The following is an 18,261-nucleotide window of genomic DNA, read 5'->3' as shown; positions in this document are numbered from 1 at the left end:
TCAAATTTCCTGGACTGAATGAGAAAAGCTCTAATTTGTGTTGCAAACCATGTGCTCATGTGCATTCCTGGAATAAGTGAACACTTTGACAAGCACATATGCAATTCTTTTCAGAGTATATTACCAAGCAATTGGATAAATATTTACAAACACAACTGCATATAAAAAAAAAAAAAAAAAAGACTTTATCACTCATTCTTGTGAAGGACAGTGAGAGTTTTTTTTCCGTATTTATTTCCTATTATTGTTTTTTCCTATTTTTGATTCTGAGATTCTCTACAGAAACTCTTGTTAAATCTACTCAAAATTTTGTAGCTTTTTAATTGTGCCAGTTGGTCTGATAAAAGTTATTGCCTTTACCCACAATCTATGTCTAGCCTATAATTTCCAAGACTAAGACCCACAGATATTCCATAAAGTGGCAGCATGTTTACACCTACACAGGTCATTGCTAGGACTGGACTCATTCAATCCATCCCACAGACCTTTGGCATTTGAGTGGCTGTAACCACCAGCCTGAGTGTTCACTGAGAATGGTGGGGAATCCATGGCTGGCAAATAACCCAAAAAATGCTCTGGCAAAATCAAAAACCAGCAAGTCCAAGTATTCCATGCTCTACTCTAGGTTCTGGCAGTTTCTCTAAACTATTCCTTTTCTGCTTTCATGAATTCTGGTTGTGTCTCTCTTTCATCTTGTTCAACTAAAAGCTGACTGCTGGATGTCAATGATTAACTGAAGCAAGCTTTACAGAAGAAATGTCAGTATAGAGTAGTGAGAGAATTACCCAAGGTCTGATAACCTCAATGGGGTTATCAGACCAAAACCTTCGCTAACTCTGCAACTTTCCAAAAACGGAAATATTTGATAAATTGATGAACGTTCCCAAAGCCTAGATCATTCTGATCAAAAGGGATAACCCAGGCTTGGAACAAACACTAGAACCGCCCTACTATCTACAACAGAAATCAACACTCACACCAACAGTTTTGAGAGTTTTAAGATCTACAAACTTTAATAAAACAGAGAAGTACATTTAGATGATACCTTAAACAGGGCAGACACCACAGGACAGCCACACCTTTGACATATCACAGCTCAGGTGAAGTTTTTCGTGTGCAATTGCTAGCAGGCTCTCACTGAGGACAATTTATCAAATCCAATGACTTGATTACTAGCTAGTTTACATCAGATTTTGCAAAGATGTTGACTTTTCATACAGTGACTCTTCTAAGGTTTCTATTTTCTGTTCTTCTTCCTAATTATGTTAGCAAGCTTTTTTTTCTGGAATTGCTTCCTACACTATATTATCTGGCTTGCCTCTCTAATGCTGTCTACTGACCCTGCCACATATCAGATCTTCTGTCAGTGCCAAGGATCCTTCTCATTCATGATCCACACCACAAGGACACCGAAGAGCTTTCAGAATGAGGTTGTGCTTTTGCCATGACCTATGTTAAATAGGTCTAAGTAAATGCTACTGGAAAAATGTGTGGTCTTCCTCTCATGCCGCTGTTTGGTTGTGGCAGCAGTTGAGCTAATATGAGTGGGTGATGAAATGATTTAAATAATTAGTACTTTATGGCAGAACATTTATAATTTTTATTTAGGTTATCTGAATTTATTTTTTGCCTGGATTTTGTATTCAACCCACTGTATGGTAGCACATGCTCCACTAGTTGGCCCATTGTAAAATGCAGGTATGGACCCAGGAAAAATAGCAAACTGAATAAGCTTAAAATAGATTTTAAAGCACAGCTTTCAGAAAATTACTTTTACTCTGATTCAAGGCCAAGCTATGTTTGTGGTCTTGCAGTAATTTGGAGGGAAAAAGGTGTATCTTGAACAACAACTGAACTCCAAAGATCCAGCTTGAGCTGAGGCAGTAAGAAAAAAAACAATTAAGAAAAAACCAGTAAGAAAAAACCAAGTTCACTTGGTTTTAATAGTTAAAACCAAATTTATAAGTTATTATTGTTGCAAAATCTTCCAGGAATCTGAGCACATGAGTACAAAAATACCGAGATGGTATTGGTCATGTTCCCTTGGGAGTAATATGGTCTGACCTAGGCATTGGCATCTTGCAGCTCTGTTAGCGTGGTGCCTTAGTATCATAAGTTATACTTTAAAGCAATTGACTACTGAGTGGAGGTCTGGGAATAGAAGAAATACCTTGCTTTTCCATCGAGCATATCTCTGATCCTCTGAGAACACAAACCAAGCATGAATCTACTTTATACCAGGAGACTATTACATCTGAAGAATGTCACATTCAAGGATCAATATGTCAGAGCTGCTGTCTGGGCATATAAATTAAAACTGAATATTTGTATGGGATTGTGTACTGTAAGATTTACTTACGGATTACTTTCAGGCCACAAAGCCAGAAAGTACTCTTTCTATCAAACCTCCGTCTATTTGTGTATGTGTGCATGCATGTGAACTTCTCAAGGAAAATGTGTTAAAGAAAAAGGAAAGGTGTCTGGGATGTACTTCTCTGAAGTACAATTCAGCCAAGAGATTGGCTTAATAACGCAACTGCCACGAAGCATATGATATGTGACCTCGGATATAACATTAATGTATTTGTGTTTCTTAAACCACAGTGACCTTCAAGCTCTATGCTAGGAATGAGCTTACAACTTACTTAAAAGAATGGCACCTACTGAATGTTATTTTCAGGAACATGTAGGGTTTTTCTTTTTACCTGAAATTCTTCAGCAAAACAAAAGTCAAGTTGCCCCAGTCCCTGTTGTGATGATGGTATTTATCACTGCCTCTGAGAAAAGCCAGTGAGCAAAACTGATCATTTTGGAAACCTCAAATGTCCCCTGATTGTTGGCAGAAGATTACTTTGAATATCTGAAGCTTGTCAGTCTTAGAATTAAAGAACCAGTTTATGAAATCTGAATCTTGGTGTGAGGCACATTGGCATTATGATGACTAAGTAATATTTAAAAACATAAACTGAGCTCTAAAACAAGGTCTTGATAATGCAGCATCTCTGGGACCCTGTATTTTGTAGTGCTCTGTTGTGTGTATTTCTCAAAAAAAAAAGACCATTTGGGCAAATTTCTTTTACAAGATACAGGGTGACTTTGGCCTTTCAGATTTCTTGCCTGGCCATTTCTTCTCAGAAGCAGAAAAGTTGACAACATTGAGTTGGAAGAGCTCTGATAAACTCCTAATCGTGATACAAGAACCATGAAAAACACTGGAACCCCTTTCCTTGCTCTGCATTAAACTGGACAGCGTAAGGTGCCGGATAAGCCTTTAAAATGGCAATCATCAACGCGGCCACCTCGGTTTAGTGCCTCCACCTCAGCGTGGCACAGAGGCTCACTTGGTGAGCCCGGGCACCTCCCCGTGAGCCAGGCGCCCGCCCACCCACCGGGGCCGGTGCGGAGGGGCCGGCCCGGCCGCTCGCCCCTCGCTCCAGCCGCGCCCGGGCGAACTCCGCCGGCGCGGCTCAGCCACGCGTGAGCCCCGGCGGCTCGGAAGCAGCCTGCTCAGGGAGAAGGAGAGGGCAGGTCCTGCCCTGCCGTGCCTAGGTGGTGCCGTGGAAAAAAGTTGTGGCGGCTTCAGAGCTGGGCGCTGAGAGCGCGTGTGGGTACCTAGTAAAGCCGGCGGCTTCAGAGAAGAGCAGCCCCAGCTCAGTACTTCCTCCTGCCGATAACATCTCCGCCAGCGCTCGTCACGGGTGGCGGCCGCCGCCGCCGTCGCTGCCCTACTTGAATCGGTTTCAGACTCCTCCCGAGGCGAGACGGGAGCGGGAGAGCGGCGAGGCGGGAGGGAGGAGGCGATGCTCGGGGCCGCGCCGCTCCGCCCGGCCTCCTCCGCCCCGCGCAGCGCCGCTCCCTGCGCTGCTGGCAGAGCCAGCCGGGCGGCGGAGCTGCGGCTGGAACCGGCATGGGGACCTTAGGCAAGAGGAGAGAAAACCAGTGAGTTTGCCGTGCTGCTTTATGCCCCCATCGCTCCTCTCCCCGCGGCGGAGGGCACCGGGCTCGGTGTCACGCCTGAGAGCGTGCGGCGCCCGCTGGGGCGGTGGGGCGGGCGCGGCTCTCCCCGCGGCGGGGCTGGCGGGGCACGGCGGTGGTACTGCGGGGGCCGGCCGGGGCCCTCCCGAGCGGGACAGGGAGAGGAGAGAAGCGCGGGAGGGGGTGTGCGGGAGAGGATTTTGTTTCACCCTTTGGGATGCCAGTGTGGCCGAGCAGGCGGGTCAGCGCGGGGTGGAGGAGCCTCACGTTACGGTGTCGGCTGAGCGGGAGGGGCGGCGCGGCGCCCGCCCAGGCTCGGTTACCTGCGGCACGGCCGGGCCGCCTGGCGAGGGGCCCGGAACGCGGCTGGCACCGCCCCGCCGGGGCAGCGGCACCTGCGCCGGGGTCAGTCAGCGAGAGCACGGTCACTTAGTTGTGATGTCCTCCCCACCGCCAAGAGCGTACAGTGGAAATGCAGGGTGGGCGTCCCCCGCTGCACCTCAGTCCCGCTTTCATTTGTTTGTCGTGTCGGGTGACTGCTGCGAGAGGATCTGTTCTAAGGAATAACCAGAGGTGCCACCGGCTAAGCTTTGCCTGTCCAGCATGTCCAAGGCGGCCACAGTATAACTGTAAACTTTTTTCAGGTGTGGAAACTTAAGGTTTTCTCCTGGATGTTGCCAAAGCCTGAAATATCTTCTGCCTTAACTCTTACTTTGTTACTACTTGCTGGGATCCTCTGCCCTGAAGAGGCACTGGAATAAAACTAGGAGAGGGGCTTAAGCTTGTAGAAAGAAAACACTGAAAGCTGATCAGGCTCTTATTCTTTTTATATGAGAACAGGAAGTCAGATCACAAAGCTAAGAGGGAAATTGAGAAAAAGGGGGAAGGGAAGAGAACATTTGCATGTCAGCTACTGTCAGCCTGACTACGGAGGAGCTCAGTCAGTGACGATTACTGCCTCTGAAGGGTCAGGCGTGTATTTTCCTGAATTTCAAACTATTGAAATAGTTGGGCTGTAAATGACACCGTGGTCAGTTTTGTGGCTTCCCCAGCATTCAAGTGAGACGGAAAGGTAAGGATGAGGCTGGACTTTCACAGGGATGAGGTAGGGTGCAGTCTGTCTTCTTAAGGCATGCATTTTTTTTAACTTCATGCGGGAGTACCTATTCGGGGATGTCTATGAATTTGCTTCTACTATCTGTATGTAATACACACAGTGGAGGAATTTCTATGCCTTTTCTTCCTGGGACTGTCAGCTGATTAATAGAGTCTTGCATAGTGTTCCAAGAAAAGTTATGTGAAAGCTTAAGATAGCACCTTAAAGACACTGGAGTCACTTGTTTAGGAAGGCTGTGGAGTGTCTGAAATAAACCCAAAGAATCCCTGAACTTCAGCAGTCCCTGAAATAAACCCAAGTTTCATTGAAATGGCAGTACTTGTTCTTTTGTGAGCTGTATGGTTATGCTCTCAAGTCAGATTTTGCAGTGGTTCCTGGTATTTGCAGGCAAATATATTTCATCACTTTTCATTAATACGATATTGTTCCAATTTGCTATTTGATACAGAAATATGAGCTTGTGTGCAAGCAACAAATTGCCTTTAATATTATCCATAAACATACATGTTCTTGAAGTAGAAAGTATTATATGGGCAAAATACAAGACTAAAATTAGATATGTGCTTTATTTTGGTCTCATTTACCATTGTTATTAAATACATTTATTTGGTCATGTATAGTATTTTAAAACAACCTAGGAAATAATAGTATTGAATAGATGCAAATTAATATATTTGTTTTGATTGTGAAATACTCCTCTATTAGGTTGTGCTGATATTTTTTTTACTTAACAGTGATTTTTCAAATTAAATTAATAAAGCTAGTTTGGTGTTTTCCAATGTGTGTAATATTTTTTTTTTCTCCTTTACATTTGATGGACACATAAACATCTGGTGGTAGGTTATTGCATACTCTCCAACAAAGGGACAAGATTTTTGATAATCCTGACAGATCATTCAGGGAGCTCTATAACCATGTGGTCTGCAACTGACATTTAGCAGGAAAAAAGTCACTTACTGAGCAGTCCCTTGGGTGTACATATCAAGTGGGAGGGTTATGTCTTTCAGCACCCTAATTAATTGTCCTTTAAATCTCTCCTCCTTTCCCATGCAGTGTAAAATTTGCCACTCTATCTTGTATTTACTTCACTATTGTGCTTTCTTCTAGGCAACCTGCCCAAGCATGTAGCACTGCCCCTGAATCAGCACTGGAGCTGCAGCAGACCAGCCACTGTCACAGCCTCTCAAATCATACTCAGGTCATGATGGTGCCGTTGGGGCACCTAGCCAAAGGAGCCACTTTAGAAGACCTTCTTGAGACCTGCATTCAGTCTTTTGGTGAGTGCCTGGAGGTTTTTAGAGTCATATTAATTTGTTTCTATGTCTGTTAATATGTTTCTGTTAGCTATGTTTAAATCCCTTAGTAGGGAATTAAATTGATTTATTGGTGGAGTAGAAAGGTGTTAACTGAGAATTGTCTGTGCTACAGCTGATTGTGGTTTTGGTTGATGAATATGTTTATGCAGATGTGTGTAATATATGCTGAGAGATTAGAGTAACTATTGCTTTTTCTGGACAAATTCCAATAATCTACGCTTCTAAGAATACTTTTGTTGTCCCTTCAAGTACCAATTTTGTGAACTTCAACAAGTTATCATTATATTTTTGCATATTGCAATAACATTCTCATAATGCATGTAAGCATCATGTTCATATTAAACATTTATAAACAAGAAGGGCTATTTTTAAGCTAGGTGAGAAAACACTGGATTGCTTTTTGCATTAACAGTATAGATTTAAAGTTGTTTCTTTATAAAAGAGAATCCAAACAGAGATTACAACTGCATGTTTTTAACTTATCAATTATCTATTTGTCCTTTTACAATAAGAATTGAAATATAGAGTATTTCAAGTGTAACCATTGCCTAAGCTGTGTACCCCTAGTTCCCTTTTCCAACTTTCTCATTAGTAAACGTATTTATATTCAATATTATTCCAATGTTATTACTGAAGACACTTAAAGTGATTCTGAATAATTTGCTTATAAGTAGCACAGTTGTTTGTTAATCCTGAGTCTTTCAGCGCTTTGAGCTACTCCCAAAGTATATGTGGGAAAGTCTTAGTTTCAGAAGTAGTCCTTGAACACACCCACTCAGCTCTAAAATAATTATCTATATAGTTAAATAGTAACACATTGTGCTGGTCTACTGGTACAGTGCATAAATACTGTGTAAACAGTGACTAATCTTTCACACTTGTTTAAAACAATTTTTTTTTTAACTTTAAAGCCTTCTAATCAGCATGTGCAGAGAAATGCATGTCTGAGAAATGCTGGTGAAACATGTAATTGTCAGTAATGCCTTGTTTCTTTTTTGCTTCTTTTCCAATTCATTATTGTGAAGATACTGAGCTTCTATAAATCCCTAATTCCTCAAAAAATATTGATTGATATTTTTGTAAGTTTCAGTTCAATAGGAGGGAAATAAGATATCTAAAACATAAGACCTTCAGGTAGCTGTAATATTGTGACTACTTGACCAATATTAATGTCTCCACATGTTTATGAAAAAACAGTAATATAAATGAAACATTATGAAAATCTAGTATAGTTATTAAAGTGATTGATTTAAAGTAGTGCAGGTGAAACCCTAAGTAGAAGATTATTTTTGGCATGTCTATAGCAATATAGACATGCTTAGGTGTTCTCAGATTCCTGAGCATCAGTATATGAAAAGGACTAAGGTAATGAAGAAAAGCAAGCGTACCTGTGCAGTTCAGCTATGTATGCATGTGAATCTTTCTTAAGGGTTTCACACTTTGGATAGAAAATTTGCTGTAATCCACTAGATAGGGTTTTCTTGACCCTTGACAAGCTGTACAAAAGTCGAACAAGGTGAATTGTAGTGCATCAGTGAACATCATTATAACTCACTAAGGACTGCTAAAATCATGTGTGCTACAGAGGTTTAGACCCTTAACTGGACAATTCACAGTAGTGTCTGTATTTTTACATCTTCTATGAAATTATGCATGTTCTTATGCTATGTTGGAATTTCCCATTAAGGTATTTGACTAAAAATACAACTGTTACAACACTAAATAACCTGCATAATGAAGTTCATTAAAGAAGGCACTTTTAGCTATCCCCAAAACCAGTGCAAAATTCATTCACGTTATTGTGCCAATAAAGGAAGAGATGAAAAAATCTTTAATCTGAGATTTTGAAGAGGGTTGGGGGCAGGGAGCAAAATGGTGGGAAAAAAAGCATCGCTGCAGAATAATTACAAGGAATCTGAATGATTGAGCAAATTTCTTTCCATGCGTAGTACTGAAATCTTCTAACCTCTATGCTAATAGTTCTGTTTAGGCTGAGATTATATCTTCAGTCTTGGATATGCTGACCTATAATATTTTGTATATTATTCTATAAAGTCATTATGATTTGAGCAAGTTTCATTTAAATGTTTAAAGTACAGAAACCCCCCAAGACATTGTACATTTGAAGTTTACATTCTGGAAAAAGCTGTTGATTTATTTGCTGTCTAGTCTTAAGGAGAACAAGAGGCAGTAGATAGAGATGATGATGTGTCATGTTTCAGAATATATACTGCATCTTGTTAGCATTACACTGCACTTGCTGAAGTTATGTGTACAAATACAATTCCTCTGTAATGGATGTAGCTGAGTTTATATTCCTGGACTCAATTACACACACTTGGAGAAAGCAAACAATGTGTAAGAGAGGCTCCTGTCAACAATGGTGTGTAAGGAGAAGCTGGCAGCCTTTTGCTGTGTATGCAGAGAATATCACAAGAAGGTCTAACCAAGAAGGTATTAAGAATCAATACACACAGCTGTGAAGAACACAAGCTGTAAGTTTGTATAGATTCTTGTTGTATTGATTGTTGTAATTTATCTTACAACATGGATTAGGAGAAGAAAGGAGGAAGACAATGTGCTAAATTGAAATTAAAAGTAAGACGACTAAACTTCCCTGCAGTATTGTAAATGGATTCCAAGATTAAAGACTTTATCAGGAGAGCCAAGTTAATCCAAAAGCTTAGTCAGTGCAGTTAACTTAAATTCCTACTTTGGGGTGATTAGTGTTTGTGCTCTTTCACCTCTCTCAAACTTGGTCTATTTTAGATTGGACTGATGAATGACAGGTGTGTGCCTTAGCAACAGAAACAATGAGGGTCTTAAGGGGTATTTTGAAATCACGTAGGTAGTCACTACATCTGAAAATGTAGCATCATACCAGTGTTTATTCAACAGCGTGATGAGGAGATGCTGAAAGTAGAGGTTTCTTCAAGTCCCATGGAAGTTTGAATCAGGCTGACAAAGATGAATCCTCCTGTAAATGAGTTGCCAAAAGTAAAGGCAACAAAAAAGCAAGGATCAAAGTAAAGGCAAGAGTTTGGGGAAAAAATAGTATGATGAGAGATTGAAGTTTGGAAGTGTCTTAGAAAAGAATATTGGTCCTTTCTTAGGAGAAGATCTGTAGAGACTTGAAACCACTCTCACTAGTTTTAAGAGAAGAGATTTGGTTATACAGGACAGTAATTCAAAACATGCTCCAAAAAGTGTCTCAGAAGACCTCCCAACATTATAAGTAGCTACAGGATGGTGTTACTGCTATGATCTGGATTGACAAGAAGAATTGTAGAGCACAAATAAATGCATCACATGTGATTGCCTAGAAAAGAAGGGGAGGAAAAGAGAAAGAAATAAAGAAGGAAAGAGAGGAAGAGCAGGAGGTAGGGTAAAATGATTAAAAAAAAACTAGAAAAGACGGTATATGCAGAAAGGTTAGATTCAGTGCAACCTCTACATCAGAGATATTAATCCTGAACAAAAAGCTCATAAAGGGATAATTAAAAGTAGATTTTCCATTGGCAACAAAATGGCCGAAGTTGTAGGTTCAGGGAAGCAAAGAAGTAGTTCATAGATCTTGGCCCAGGATCTGATCTGGCTTCAGGAGGGAGATAATTTATTCTGGAGGAAATCTTCACTAGTGACTGTGATTCTGGAGTGGAATTTTACTTAGAACAGTGACTTTAACCCCCTGCATCCATTTTTTTTCATTATGTATCACACAAAATGCCTCAGAAAATGTGCTTTTTACTGGCAGACAGTTCTCTGAAAGTCAATATGGCTTTGTCTCCTATTTTGTTGCTAGTTGTAAAGGCACTTAGTCGATCACTTTGTTGTTGAAACCAACACAGTAGGGTCTAGTTTGCTGGCAGGTCAGTAGAACACAGGAAGCATATGCTTAGTAGCACAGCCATAATTTTATGTCTAGTTCTTATAGTAATCTTTGTGACACTACATAAATGAATAACATATATTTTGTTCAGAAAGTGTTACAGATCAGAGAGGAAAAATGTATTAGCAGTGTTCCCTTCACTGGATACCTATTTTTTTAATTTTATCTGCTGAACGTTCATGACATTTATCACCCTAGGGTATCCTCCTGCTACTGTGAACTTGAAATTCTGAATATGTGTTGTGAAGTCAATTTCTAATCTAGGATTTTTTTTTTTTTTTTGTAACTTCACAATAGGTTAGTGCACAGTAAGAGGTCTCTCTTTCTTTTCTTTGACTACCTCTATTTTTATCTTATAAATCTACTTTTTTAAAGTAAAGTTTAAACAGACATACCTTTCAAAGATCCAATGAGCTATTTTAACATGCATTCAAGCTCATAAACCATGTAGGGTCAGAGGGCCTTTTCCTTGCTCACACAAAACATTTGTTTAAATTGTTTTTACAAGTGTTGAAAGACTCTATTGCAATCAGGACAACACGTGTCTTCAACATAGTGCCAATTTGATATCTCCTTGTTATGTCTGTAGTAAAGTCCTGAAATGTCACCTAGAATTACCTAACAAACAATTGCAAGAGTGCACTTGAAAGCCATCATTTATTCAAACACGTCTTGCTAAAAAAATCTGAGCATCATTTAAAAGCTGAGAATTCTGTAAGAGCTCAAGATGTTATTGTTATGAAGGAGTTTTTGTCCTTAACCTCAGAGTACAAGATCTTACTCTTTGCCTCTTACATTTGAGTGCTGGAAGTATGTTTACTGTACTATATGGATTACTTATGCTTATCCTACAGTTCAGACACTTTAGTTTAAAAGAAATCAAGAAGTATCATCTTCAAATGCATGTCACAGTACAGTGTCCCTGTGTTTGGTTTCTTTAAAGAGATGTAAGTAAAGGGCTTTAGGAAAGCAACAAAAATATTTCTGCTACCATGTAGCATAATTCCATGTGAAATCTCATCCACGAGAAACTGTTTGCAATGGAACTACTTGTTTATACATATATGTCAGTTTTAACCCATGGAGGACTTAAAGGAAGTGGAAAATTACAACTTCAAAGATCAGCAATGTTTTTAATAGAATTCATGTGAAACTAATGCAATTTGCAACTTCTAATGGTCATAGTAGTCATAGACAGCTAAGTCTAGGAGTAAGTTGTGATCTTAAGTTGTTCTGCAGTGTTTGATCCGTGCTAAACTAGCTTGTCGCCTCAACATGTAATAAAGTGACATGTTTGTAAACAAACCTTAGAAACACTGGAAACTACATCCAGACTAATTTGGATGAAAGATGCCATGGAATTGTTTTGATAGAAACTAAAAATCTCACAAAGGTGCTGGTCCTGGTGGCCTCTTAGGTATAAGCTACCTAAAAGGTAATCATAGTTCACATTTTCTGGAATAAAAAATAACTAGTGAGTTGTGTAGTTATGTGGACTGATAATGTTTTTATATTGCTCATATCAATATAATGCAAAAAACATATTGAGACTTAGCAATTCTTTGAGAGTCAGATACATATTGCATCCATCTTACACACAACAAAGCAGGAAAGTTAGAGTTCCCTCTTTAAAGCTGTATGAATTTTCTCCTCTAAAATACAGAAAAAATGAAAACTATCCCATTTTTCCCATATCAGTTACCTGGAAAAACTCACTCTACTTTGAACACAAATACGTTCTTCCGGTCTAGTTCAAACATACAATTAACTACTAAAACAATCACAGTTCAATTACTGTTCAATTACTGTTTATCCTTTTATCAAATTTACTATATAACAAATTCTTATATAGAATTCTGATTCAAAGGCAATAAATTCTCTCAAGGCATATACACACCCACAGAATGCAACTATGGCCATTTGCTTTTTTCCTCTCGGGTTTGCCTGAACAATCATTTGTTTTTGTCTCATGCTGCACAATCTTGCAGGTTCTATCCCTTGCTCTTGAAGCCTGGGCAGAACGTTGAGGTCTCCAATCCCCCACCCCCCAAGTAGTTAAGTTTTATTCACGATGCTGTTCTGTGTGAAAATGCTGTTGATCAGTGTGTGTTAAGTAATCTGAGTGCTATTTGGTCAAATACAGTGCAGAAACCTTACTATTGCTTGGCAACAGAAACTATGTTAATGATCAATTAATGACATTGTGGGAACAGAAGAGTCATTACTGCTCTGTAGAATGCATGACATTGTGGGAAGAGAAAAGTAGTTACTGCTTTGGAGAATTCTAAGTGCTGTTTAGCTAACTATTAAAGTTAATTGTGGTTGTACCAAAATGAAAATGATTTCTTCTTTAACCTGATATCTGTGAAAAAAAATTTCCTAAAGAGAAGGAACTTTATATATTTATATATATATATATATATATATATATATATATATATATATATATAATAGAGTTCTATTTAGCAAATTTGACTTTACTTTTTTCAATATAATTTTCCAAAGCCAAGAAGTAAGAAATAAAACAAAATGAAGAAAACTTAGACTTTCTTCTTTATAAAGCAGTCTCTTATTTACTTGTATTTACTACAGGGTTATGACTGCAAGTTCTATCTTCATGCATCTAAATATAACTTCAAGAAAAATCAGTATAACTATTATTTAGCAATGCAAAATATTCTAATTGCCCATCACCAATCAGCAGATATCCAGACAGTTCCCAAGCAACAGCAGCCCTGACAAACTTGCAGCCTGCTTTTAAATGCTAAGCATTACATGCTATGACCTGAAATATCCCTTTGGTCAGCTGGGGTCAGCTGTTCTGTCTGTCCCTCCAGCCTCCTCACTGCTGGGGCAGTAGGAGAAGGCATCCCCATGCTGGGTTAGAGATTAGTTTGCCATAGTCTGTAAATCCCAGTTACAGAAATATACCTAGAAGTTAAAGCAAAGACTAGGAAGCTTAGGTACGTAAGTGAAATGATAAGTGAGGAATATTAAAGCTGAAGCATGTAGCACTATTGAAAATCAAGGTCAGGGAGTGGGACCCAAGGGATCTGCAACTTCTTCAAGCCCTTGAGAGGCAAGCAGCTTGGTGTCTACTAGGCTGTTGCAGTTTGAACCTTTGGGTGGGACAGGCTTCATGCTTCCTTGGATGTGATGACTAACTGCCCCAGGATCAATCACGCCCTTAGAGGGAAGCCTGTTGTAAAACACTGCAGAGTAAGGGTTAAGCTCACATCTAGTGGTCAGACAGGGACACTGGCCTCAGAAGTTCCTGGTTCTGTTCTGGGAGTCTGTTTTTTCCTCTCCATCAGTGCCTACGCTAGCACTGCTCTGTTGCCAAGCATTACACTTGAATTATTCAGGAGTTGCCCGTAGCTCAAAAAAATCACATGGCTCCAGCATCATGACTTAAAGCTTTGGAAGAAGTCTTGAATGCTCAAATTATGTTTTGTAGGCTTTAGAGGAAAAGAGTATTTGATTTAAAAGTTGGCACCTAAATTTGCTAAAATCAATATTTTAAATATGCTGTAGAAGGACGTGTAGTTAGCATCCGTGTGTGCAAACTTATTGTCTTCTTCTATGTACCTCAAGTGAATTTCCAAGGCTAATGGAATGCTTTCCACCCACATTGCATTTGGTTTCTCTCAAAGTACATTTTAATTTCTGAAAATCACCCCATTTCCCTTTGACAAGAGCTTTTATCTCCTTGTTTTCATTTCAAAGAATTACCCACCTAGAGCTCTTTCTGCAAGATGTAGCTTTCCAAAAGGTGCTTCTGAGAGAGGGCAATGATTTTCCCTAGAGATTTCTCTCCCCTAATGTTCCCCACCCTCACACAAAACAGTGTTATTATTCTTTTTGGATGCATATTATCCTCACTTTTGTCTTGGATATCTCTGCATTGTTTATGAGTATTTGGAGGAACAGGAGTGGGTTCCCTCCTCCTCTATTCTGTAGGGAGTTTAAAGGGAGTAGACTTGAAGAAACACCAACTTTACAGGGTCTCCTCTAATTTTTTAATTAACTTGGCTCGTTTAGAGATTGTGCAGGATTGAACACAAAGTAGCTTTCAGGAAAATACTGATTTCTTCTAAGTTTAGTTTTGGAGTTTTTCTTCCTAAGGTCAATTACACGTGCAAATAAATTTAAGTAAAACTCAATAGTTACAAGCATATATGGACAATGCAATTTAAAAAGACACAAACAAACGAACGCAAAACTTTGATGCAATTCCCTGAGGTTTTTGGTGCTGTCTGCTAAACATCATGTAACTCTTGTGGCATGAGGGGGAATGCCATCATCCTGTACAGAATTAAATGTAAGCTGGAGAGCTCAATATTCCACCTGCTTTCTGCTGCAGCTAAAACTAAAAAATGCATTTTATTACCAAATTACTGTGTCATCTTTGCAAGGATATTCTTATTAAGTTATATTATTTCTGAAAGATACTAAGCACTTAAGATAATGATTTGAAATGAAGAAAAATTCACTAAGGATGAGTACAAAGTTCTACTTAGAGTAATCAGTTGTAAAAACAGTATGGTAAAGTCCTTAATATACAGCATGTCTGCAGAAAAGCATCTCATTGTGAAAATGGACTTTAAAACTGAAAATTGTATTAATTACAAAAATGATGTTGTATCACTGCAGAAACTCTTAAGTGTGTGCATAGAGGGATGTGCATACTTTCATATTTTCTGTATGAAAACATTATACATTTACTTACATTAAAATGTAGGTGTATGTAAAGATATTATGTGAAGGATATTAGGAGTGCTAAGATATAAAGATATTATGTGAAGGATATTAAGAGTGCTAACTCTGGTGCTAAGATCTCCTCTGTAGTATACTATATTCAGGTTTTCTTCTTAATGGTGCAAGCTACAAAGGGTCCAGAAAACAACATCAAAGTTGGCCAGAGAGCTAGAAAACCTTGCTTCTGAGGAATAAAAAAAATTACAAATTTGGTATTCCTTAGCTCAGAAAATAGATGAGGGATGCAACCCTTAAACAGAGAAAATATATTGTTAAGAAAAAGATTTTTTTTTCCATCTGCTGGAGTCTGGGCTTAAGCAGCCAAAGTTGCCTGAAATATTTGTTTAGACAGAAAGGATAACTCTTAAATAATAGAGAAACTCAGGCATTGGAATAAGACACCTACAAAAGCTGTGAAGTCCTCATAACTGTAGAATTTTAAGAACAAATTAAACTGGTTCTGAAGCATGGTTTTGGGAACGTTATTTCTGTATTGGAGCAACAGAATACAAGATATTGGCTCCTAGCCCTGATATCTGCCATCAACTAAGCATTCAGCTGTCATTAAAAAATTAGTTTAAGTTAAATCTGCTTGCTGACCCTCAATAATGTTGTCATAACTGATAAGGAGAATGGTGACTTCTTATGAATCAGATTCTGGGCAAATGTATTCAATTTAATGAAGAGAGTTAAATGACTAGCTCTGTTACAGGGTATCAAGTTCCAACACAGAAATAGTAAGCTTGGAGTAAGAAGGCTACTATGGGTTGCCTAAGTGTTAAGCTGAAGGGGAACGCACTGTTTCCTCTTTGTAAAGGGAATTTCCAGGCAGTATCTGTAAAATACTTATGAAATATTTTATTTAGTTTTGGTTGCTTCTAGCCATTTTAAAGTTATCTTGCAGTACTGCACCTCACATGTGGGGCAGATGCATTGACTTATGGCTATTTAATTTCAGTCACTAAACCCTACCATGTACTCCCACATGTATCTGCATATTTCTTACATGTCTGTGTGTTATATCAAGGTCTTTGAAACCTTGAGACCTTAAGAACATAAGTTCCCTCAGTTTTCAGATCACATGTTGACTTAATAATCTTTGCAGACATTTATAGCACCATCCCCACACCATGTTCTTTAAACTACTAGAAAAAAAAAAAAATTGCAGAAGTCCTGAAGAATTCTATGTGGCACATCAGAATAGCAACCCACGACTTTCAGCTTTGCACTTAACTTCTGGCAATTGCTTGATACTTTCTTGCACTGCATTGTTTTTGGTGCTACATTTTGATAACCACTGGAAGACTTAAGGGAGTTTACAAGAAGTTATTCGTGTTCTTAGTAGCTTAGTCACTGATCATGTGATGTCAGTGCTCTGTGATTCACTTCTGATTCATTTCAAATTGTACTCTAGGTGATACAGTTGGAACTGTATCTTTATGAAATAAAGATGGTGCTTATGAAATAAAGACCTCTTAGACCTAGAAAAGCTAACTTTTCTTTCCTGCAAAATTCAGTTTGGTTAAGACATCCTTGGCATTCTTACTACTGCCTTATCATTGCTCTCGTGCATCAGAAGAAGGTCTCAGTACAGCGATGTTCTCTACTGAACATATTATTTCTGTTAAGTATATTTACCACAGGCTTGTGGCCATCAGGATCTGGTGAAAAGCAGGTAGTTTGCTCTTAAAGCCTTACATACTGACTTTTGAGTAATTTGTTTCTCTAAAGCATTCAAGGACCTAGAGATACTTAAGCTATTTCTAAATCACAGATTACAAGATACTCATTGGATCATGCAATAGAGTGGCTAATGGCCTAATTTAGAAGGTTCTTACCTTTGTGTGTTCTGAGTTTCACATAAGAAATGGAACTTTTGTAATTGTAGTTATTAGTGGCTTTATGCTACTACATGGATCATAAAATACTTATCATTAATTGTCATTGTGCTTTGAATCATGGAGTTAAACACTGGAAAAGTATATTCAACTTCTGCTTTCTTTTTTGTTTCAGAGTATATTTACTAAAAATCTTAATACAATAAGGGAATTTACAGGAGAAAAACATGGAACAAATAATGAGTTGGTTATTTGTATTTTGCTGCAGTGAGACAAAGCTAAGGTTTATGCAGTAATTTGCAGCTTTCTCTAATGTAAATTGACTAACTGAAGCACACCCATCCCACTTTAGTTAGTATTCACTCAGTGGTTTCGCTTGGTAGGCCGTGTGGTTAGAAGCAGGTATACAAACGGAAATGAAAAGGAGTTTTAAAACAAACTGCTGGGGGTTCAGGAGAATGCTGCAGAGGCAGCTTGCAGCACAGTCAGGACAGCCCTCTTACTGGCATTTGCACATTTGCATTTGCACAAAGATGCTTTACCATTGTGAATTGTGGGCTGGTACAGTTCCATGCAGGCTTGCTGTTCAGTGCTCAACTCTACTGGGAACATTTAGATTTCTTTTTGCAGAGTATTTATTTTGTTTTTTAAGCCACCACAAATACAATGGGGTTTTTTTTGTGAAGGTGAGATTTTTAGTTGGATGAGAGAACAGATAGCCCCAAACCTAGTATTGCTTTAATGTGTGCAAAATAATAACATGCCATTGTAATGAAGTGTATCTCTGTTGCAAGATAATTAGGTCTGGATGTGGTGAAGCATAAATGCACTTTCATTATTCAAGAAAACACCATAAATGTGTTGACTTAATGACTAATAGTAGGCAGAATATACTGTTTTTCTCTGTACCTTTGTGACATGAAAAAAGCTAAATGGAAGAGAGACCTTCTAGAAAACAAAAATTCAAATGGGAGCCTGTGGCCAAGTGATACCTATGTTACGTCACAGCAGAGGATTTTGCACACAATGAAATGCAATGCAAAGAATGCACACAATGAAAGTGCTAAGGGAGAGAGAATGTTATCTTTTGTCTTTGTTGTCTGGAAATGATCTATATTGAGCACTTACAAGAAGCTGTATATTCTTATAGACTATGTGCGCACATATCCACTTGGCTTCCAAGTTAAGCATATACGGAACTGTTTTCCTGATTCAACGGGAGCTAGTGGATGGAGCTTCTGGCAGAACACCAAGTTTTGTCAAAGGAAGAAAACTGATACAGGCCTCTGTGTGTAAGGCCTAAAATAATTTTACTCTTCATGAAGATGCTCAAAGGGTACCACTCAAGTGCCAAATACTGAAGGCCTG

The 18,261-nt window shown here is 38.9% G+C and overlaps 1 protein-coding gene across 1 annotated transcript in view; it reads left to right on the top strand.

Moving 5' to 3' along the window:
* The first annotated feature begins 3,905 nt into the window (after positions 1-3,905).
* The window catches only part of RASGRP1 (RAS guanyl releasing protein 1), a 37,728-nt gene continuing 23,372 nt past the window's right edge, over positions 3,906-18,261 (top strand). Inside the window, exons 1-2 of the mRNA XM_053981204.1 lie at positions 3,906-3,939; positions 6,200-6,369. Of these exons, the coding sequence (XP_053837179.1) occupies positions 3,908-3,939; positions 6,200-6,369 (202 nt within the window). The 5' untranslated portion in view covers positions 3,906-3,907. The remainder of the gene's footprint in view (positions 3,940-6,199; positions 6,370-18,261) is intronic.

Source organism: Vidua macroura, chromosome 6 (genome assembly GCF_024509145.1).
Source record: "Vidua macroura isolate BioBank_ID:100142 chromosome 6, ASM2450914v1, whole genome shotgun sequence".
NCBI lineage: Eukaryota > Metazoa > Chordata > Aves > Passeriformes > Viduidae > Vidua > Vidua macroura.
The sequence above is the reverse complement of the archived record's forward strand: the minus strand, read 5'-3'. Positions and strand labels throughout refer to the sequence as shown.